The sequence below is a fragment of the Hermetia illucens genome, chromosome 3 (genome assembly GCF_905115235.1).
Source record: "Hermetia illucens chromosome 3, iHerIll2.2.curated.20191125, whole genome shotgun sequence".
Taxonomy (NCBI): domain Eukaryota; kingdom Metazoa; phylum Arthropoda; class Insecta; order Diptera; family Stratiomyidae; genus Hermetia; species Hermetia illucens.
The window spans coordinates 62,451,897-62,459,639 of NC_051851.1; the positions used below are offsets into that span (position 1 = coordinate 62,451,897).

The following is a 7,743-nucleotide window of genomic DNA, read 5'->3' on the forward strand; positions in this document are numbered from 1 at the left end:
GAATAGCAAGGGTAACATTTCTTTTAGGCCGAGGTTGCTGATCTAACTCAGACATTAGAGAATCTGAAAGCTCAAGATCCAACCCTCTCATCAACTCTGCCTCAAGTTACAGAAGAAGATTCAGCATCATTGGATGGATCCATCTCTAGACCTGATTCTCCGCTGGAATCAAGAGGACTGACCGAGTTGTCGCGCTTAGTCGAAGGATTAGTTAGGGCTGTTCAAACAGCTCGGAGTAGGGTGATGCCGATTTCACAGAAAATGCGACCATTGCGTGAACATATTGATGAATTGAAGGACGAGCGAGATTCTAAGAAAAATGTAAGTTATAGGTAATATCCAAAGGGATTTCTCTCATAGCACTACGAAACAAAGGACGATTTTTTAAATCAACAGTTATAATCCCCCCATCTTTAAAAACACCCATTAAGGAACCATTCTCAGGAACTACTCGCCATATATGATATCTTGACGGATTCTTCCACTAACCTACCACGGATCGCCACCATAGGATCGTCCGAGCCTAAATACTTGGTTTGTGCTAGTATTAGATAAAATCCGGCATCTGTCGAGATTGTGACAAATAAAATAATAGTTATTGGCGGAACAATTCACATTTGGATCCGAACCTTGAAGTGTGTTAGAGCACTTCATTCAAGATACGGTACACTACAGTACCCTGTAGGAGGCAATGTGGTCAGCATTGCGCTCGCCCGAGATTATTATCCTGATTAACACATTCACAGCTGAGTCGATTGGTATCCGACGTCAAATCACGATACAAAACGCACTGCCACCAGTGAGATTTGAACTGCGACCTTCCGTACGACAGACTTGTGCTCTAACCACTCAGCTATCCGGAGAGTGGAACGTTAATGGGAAGATCGGTCGAGAACTCCCCCTGGTTTATTTCTGCATGGTATGAATCAGACTATAAGACAATACTAGGGCATCATGAGAAGCAGTGGGAGATTTAAGTGCAATACCTGCAGCTGGCAATATTATGGGACGTACAACCATGCCATCGAGACGTCAAATTTCTTTGATTTCCCGAGCTAGTGGTTCATACTTCACCTTTTTCTCCACGTATTTTCAATGGTCCTACTATGGAGAATAGCAACATCAATTATCTACATACGTGAAGCGATTTGCTTTATCAACTAACAGCACGTAATGGTTATTTTGTGATCAATTAAAACTTGCCGGTTCCAATACATGCCCTAAGAAGAACTATCGGTAAACCGGACATTTTCCCGGAAGCAGGCCATGCTTCTCTGCAAGGGTCAGGTGAATCATCTCCCCATGTATTGCACCGGCATTATCACAGTGCAACCAGAAATGTGATAGTCCAACATATCTGACTCTAGGCAGCCATGCTCCGCCGTTCCAAATGGTACGCATACCTGCATGTAAATGCCTACAGTTGGCCAGTACACAACCATCTGTTCCACAAATGGAGATCTACAAATGGTGAGAGAAAGACTCTCAGAGGATTGAAAAATACTTGAATAAATAGTTCAAGTTAATGAAGTCAGTCTGCGATCGGCCTCGCCTGTTCTTTGCTGTAAAAATAAGCGCATAGCGGGGATGTTATGCCCCAACGTTAGCCATGCCCTGCGTCCGATGTCACGACACAAATTTATCCGCTCCACGACAGAATTTGGGTGATGCATTCGGAATATGGACATAGTAGTCCATATCTGCCGTTAAATGTTCTCCAGATCAGTCTTCTTCTGTCGCAAGAGATTCGATTTCAACACCAACTTCATACGTCACAGGAGTTCGGACAGCAGAACATTGTCCAAATCACCAACTTGAGAATGGGTCCCTTTCAGAGTTTCTAAGTAGTTGTAGAAGTGGATGTCACCAATGCTATGTCCGGCATGCGACTCTTGATGACCTTTGCAGATGGCTTGGATTCGCCCTTCCATCCAAATATCACGTCTGAACGTATCTCCTGTTCTGAACAGACTGCTAAGACGGTTATCAGTACCACCATGCAACTTGATGTCGTCTAAGTACATCAAGTGTGTCAGTTTGCACTTAGCACGTGTACAATCTTTAATTACGAAACCATGCCTTCTAGTTTCATTCAGCAGTCTTGAAAGGGAATTCAGTGTCATTACAAAACCAAAGAGAACTCAATGAGTCCACTTGGAAAATGACTCTCCGTATGCAGGTGGGCTGTGAGGTGAAGCTACCCTCAAATCCTATACCACTCTGACATAGCTGTCGCCAAAAACTTTACTTCTTTCGAATCAACGCAATGCAGACGCGGAATATCGATTAGACAGGTGTACGGAAAACTGCAAAAGCCTTGTTATACTCGATACAGCAACTAAATAGATTTCTTTGGTTACTAGTTGCTTATTTTACAATTATTGAGTCCGTAATGAGTTGATTTTCGATTCAACTCGGCAATTTTTCTGCTCCTCAGGCAGAGTGTTGCTGGTCTGAAGGTACGCATTGACACTTCGACTAAATATGGACTTTATGAATTTGTAGAGAGTTGGTAATCGGTAAACCCCCGCAACGTATCCTTTTTAAGTACAATGTTTGTCTGGAATGAAGTCTCTAGTCCGCTAATCATCTGCTTTATACTATATGCCAACCAACGGTCTGCACTGGTAGCTCATTATACTAGAAATTCTACATCAATCCAGACCAGGGGCCCTACGAACTTTTCATAGCTCGCCTCTTCGGTGAAATCTGCGAAATTCATGCATGGGATAGTGGCATGACAGATACCTTCGCATACGACAGAAAGTTTCTATTTGAGCATGTCCAGAATTTCAACTACAAGAGGCTCACTGGGGATGACATACTCCCAGTGGAATCTAATCTCCACCCGTCTAATAGCAACGCCGGTGATAATTTGAGTCAACCTAGCAACGACGCTCCTGACAAATTTTCTATGGTGGATCTGTTCGGTTACTCAAACCAATAGCACGCGAATCTTCTTACGTCGCAACTGCACCACAATACACAAATGACTGTAGTTGAGACGCAGTCTAATCATTGATTTTAGATAGAATTTTTGAAGTTGCTGGAGATGCATAGAGCCTGGAAATAGCTATGCAAAAGGTCATCTTGCCATAATTATATACACGTTCTTTGGAATTCGTCTCGAAGTTCAGCCGAACATTCAGCTGAGCGGTGGGAAAGAGTGCTTCGGAACTCTGGAGTGTACTCTTCTGCCTCTTGCCATACTTATGGCAATGTGCTTTTGTACTCTGGAAAGTCATGTAGTAGCAGACGCGAATCCGGTCCCAGATTGTTTCTGAAGGCTACTCTACTCTCTTGACCTGCAAGCCGATTTCTGCCAGACTATCGACTACAAGATTCCGATCCAAGTTAAAGACCATCACAATTATACAATGCTATGCATCAATGGAGACTTCCGATATAGTGGAGAAGGATGTTTTCTACTACCAATTACACGCAGTTCAGGAGAAGCTTTCTAAAGGTGACGTTGTGATGGTAATGGGTGATCTGAATGCCAAGGTGAGCACTGACAACCCCTTGCTTGGAGATGTGATGGGGGAACACGGTCTTGGCGATTGTAACGATCACGGAGAGAGTTTTATTGTTTTCTGCAACTTGCAAGGCCTCGTCATTGGCTTGCTATAAGGGAAGTTGGGTTTCAGGAGTTATCTTCTGGATATACGTAACAAGAGAGGTGTTGACACCCAAACTCCAAATATTCGTAGTCCGCTTGTATTGTATGATACAGCTGCCGCTCGACAGTGGAAAATCTATCTCGTTGGTTGGGTTGTATATACCATGAGAAGCCTGTCTGAGGATATCTAAGAGCATTGGGCTTGACAACGTCCTGAACAATCTTGAAAGCAAATCGATGAGCGAAAGAGGTTGAAGGTTTAACTGACCGCTGCGAGTGATGGTGGGCGTGATGCGCTCGAACTTCGGTACCAGGTGAAATCCCCGAAGTTCGCCGAAACATGCCGCAGAACTCAATAATTTCAGAAGTACATACCGCATCACGAAAGTAGTTGTATGTAGTCCCAAGCTTTTGAATGGTCCTGTGAAGGACATTAACGGTTGATGATGGCAAATAACTGAAGAGGTGGAAAGAAAGCTTCATTACACTTCTTAGTCGTATCACATCCATTGAGGTTCTTCCTCTTGTTGATGAAATCAATACACTCAAACTGAGTAAAGCCGCTGGACTTGACGGTCTTACCGCAGAATTATTCATCGCTGCACCTGCAGTTACCATAGATCTGCTACTTTCACTCGTACGGAAATTATAGGAATCCGAGACCTTTCTCAGAGAGTGGAAGAATTAGATGGTTTTTAAAATTCAATTTCAAAGCCCGTTTTGATTGTGATAATTGCGGGGGGTTATCTACGTGTTCCCCGCCGTCACGAAAAATAATAACTAAGATAATCATGGGACGCATCAAAGAATATCTTAAAAGCTTGATCGACACAGTGGAGGTTGACATCCGGTCTGGATCCTGGCTTTTTTGAGAAATTGTTTGTGAAGAACTGGATAAAGATACAAATACGAATTTTTTACCATAGATTTATTATTATCTTGAGCGTGCATAATAATTTTTCCAGCCCTATCGCAAAGTTCGTCATTGAAATGCAGAAATGCATCTCCAAAAAAAGGGTTTTTCTGCTGCCACGCTGGAGGGCGCTGCGACCATCTTAAAAAACTGCACACGGCATTTTAACGTGCAGACTTAACTAAAGTCCGTAAACTAGGATTATTAAAGAACATTAAAAGCTAAATTTTTGATGCCTTGCTAAACTTTTTTTTGTGACTTTTGGTGTTTTTTAAGGCTTCTTCAATGAATAAAAAAAAACTGTTGATTGAATCGTAATTATCCTAGTTTGCGGACCGTAGAAATATGTTCTGAATAAGTCGTGAAAATTTCAAAGAATTTCGTTGGATAGATTTTGAGCTATGGTGGCAGCCGGTTTTCAACATGCAGTTTCGAGAAAAACGCATTTTAAAAGTAGAATGCGATTTTTAGCCATAAAACCTTAATTGACCATTAATCTGTTATATCTAGTCCATAAACCTTAGGTTTCTTCACGCAACACATATACAGCCTTGGCTTCAATTCTTATGATTTTAGCGAAGATTGGAACGTCATTCGGACCGATAAATACGCGCTTTATTACGGCGATCTACATCAATCTAGCATGTGACTTATCACGTGTTTAACACTATAATTTCCGAACGACTCCGAATATCAAAAAATCACTTTGCCCATATATTCTACACTATATCTAGATACAATTGATGCTAACGAAAAAAGTCGATTGCTCGGATCCGACACACTGGATGACCCCCTTAAGCCTCAGAGCATTCATCTACTACGACTAGCAGGTCGATGTTTCGCCTAGACAAACTACGACCATTCTTTTAATAGACCTAAATCTCGGTACTTAGAAATCCTAGCATGTTCTAATACTACGATCGCTTCAGCTAAGATCGATGTCGTCTTCCTCTACCCGCACCCTGTCATTCAGGTACTTCGGGCTGAAACTCAGTTATAGGTTGATTCCCTTTCTACGGTAGCAATGAGGACCTTTATTGAAGAACTAGTTCAAACAGTTTGCGCAACCGAGCAGTATTATGGGTCTATAATGGTTTTGATTAGTTGTTTAAGACCCACCATTTTACGCAACCCTGAGGTAACGGTAGAACATGTAATTTTAGTTTCAACATATTCAAGTGAGCTTCGAGATATAATCTCACAGAGCTGCTCTTAATTGTGAGAAGAGGTGACCGGTCCCTGTTCGTAAATGTCCATAGTAACATAAAGTTCTATCCTCATGGTTGACAAAGAACAGCATGTGGGTTGTCTATTTGAGCATCTTAGCAAGTTATGCTACGATAAAAATGAAATGGAAGATATTTAAGTGACACTTGACCCGCTTGTACGCAGCTCGTATTGTACATGCATATATAATGTCAGACTATTCACTTTCGTATGATACTGACATTCAATGTCTTATTTGCAGTAAATTCGTGCAAAGGAGACTACTGTAAAATTTTATGATTCTAGGATGAACTTAAGGGGAGTTTTCAGTCAGCTTATAGCAATATACTATAATTGGTGATTTATGGACTTTTCATTTTGGTAGCTTCTGAGAACGGTCCAGGAAAGAAATGATCTCTTTACAAACCCCAGCGCTCCTCCCCTTTATACTAAATTTCAGAATGGAGGCCATCTTGGGAAGGTACTAACTGAAATCTTTCCTTCGATACCTCCCTGACTATACTCGGTGAAAAAAAATTAACACTCCTCTTTGCAAGTATGTACATACACATACAGTGAACCGATTTTAATAAAATTTTGTTGTATACAATGCCCTGAATTTAATAAGATTGGAAAGCATAGAACTTCTCTCCGCCGGTTTACGTTTTCAAATATATAAAAGTGTTTAACCTTATATTATAATACATTATTTACAGGCATATCTTACTTTAAGCGCTACATTGGACTCCGAAGCCAAAGTCTTGGAAAATGAGAATTTGGAAACTGAAAAATCCATAAAAGAATTGGAAAGCGAATGGAATCATCTAAAGGTATATCGAAAGATTGGAGTTATCCTTCTTTAACCGACTGTTTATTTTACATATTAATAACGCATTCTTGGAATTACTCAACAACTTAAGCTGGAATACGAGCGTGCTGAAAACTTACTGGAGCGAGTTCGAGATGAAATGAATAACAGAAGACCAGAAGGCGAGATCCCAGTTAAGGAATCACTGCAAAATCAGATTCGAGAACAGGAAAATAAACTTAAAGACTTACAACTGGTCTGCATTGAAGTTATATAAAAAAATACGCAGTCCTTATACGTTTGAATTTCAGGAACAAGAAGAGTTATTTGAAAATCAAGATCAAAGGCTTGAGCAACAGAAGCTTTGGGAAGATGTGAAGCAACTGATGGAGGTTAAAATCCAATGTATGCAGGAGGCTAAAGCTAAAGGACTAGGAGGAACATTCTCTATTGCGAAGAACTCTGAAACATTTACTTTGCATTAAATACACTTAAGTGTACTGTTTCAACCAATGCATTAAAACAAAAGAGTAACCTATGTATATGTCATTAGTTTGTAGTACACTTAATTGGGAGCTCAGAAATCAAGTTTTCACGCGGATACACTGTATTTGTTTAGTTAATATTGGTTACTAATTCCTGCCACTCTTTCGGCAGAGCTGCTATGGCAGCCAGTCACGAAATCTTAAAGGTTAGAAAAAACGAAACTTTGATTCTTACAGTCAATCGCAGGGCCCCTTCAATGAAAAAATCCAAGTCTAGACCCAGATTCGCAACACTCAATCATTTTTGAAGAAGTAGTAGACCCTCGCTTTTGGACGCTTCTTCAAAAATGCAGGACGCATTCAAACTGCCCGGATAGTAAGTCGTTAGAGGCATAGCATAAAATGTTGCTGCGAAACTTTATCGGCAACAACACCAAAAATTAGCTTAGCCAGTTCTGCCCGAGAAAAATATCCAGCTCCAATAATTGAATAAGCGTTTCCTCAGGCTTCTTGATGTGGTGTTGGTCAGAATAATCTCAAGTTGGGAAATAATGCGGCGGAGCTATTCCTGGCTACCATTGTTCCGGAAACTAATGTTAATAGGCCTGGCGATTGCTCAAAGGAGTTAGGATCGTTACGCTAGAAGAGTCAACTCTCAAGGTCAGTAGACTTACAATTTAGCATACTAATCAACCCGAGTTTTCTCGAATCT

General features: G+C 41.0%; 1 protein-coding gene across 1 annotated transcript in view; it reads left to right on the top strand.

Annotated features, from left to right (window-relative positions):
- The window catches only part of LOC119651238 (intraflagellar transport protein 81 homolog), a 14,061-nt gene extending 6,973 nt beyond the window's left edge, over window positions 1-7,088 (top strand). Inside the window, exons 8-11 of the mRNA XM_038054717.1 lie at window positions 28-321; window positions 6,455-6,568; window positions 6,659-6,802; window positions 6,858-7,088. Coding sequence (XP_037910645.1) covers window positions 28-321; window positions 6,455-6,568; window positions 6,659-6,802; window positions 6,858-7,031 — 726 coding nt within the window. The 3' untranslated portion in view covers window positions 7,032-7,088. The remainder of the gene's footprint in view (window positions 1-27; window positions 322-6,454; window positions 6,569-6,658; window positions 6,803-6,857) is intronic.
- The last annotated feature ends 655 nt before the right edge of the window (window positions 7,089-7,743 follow it).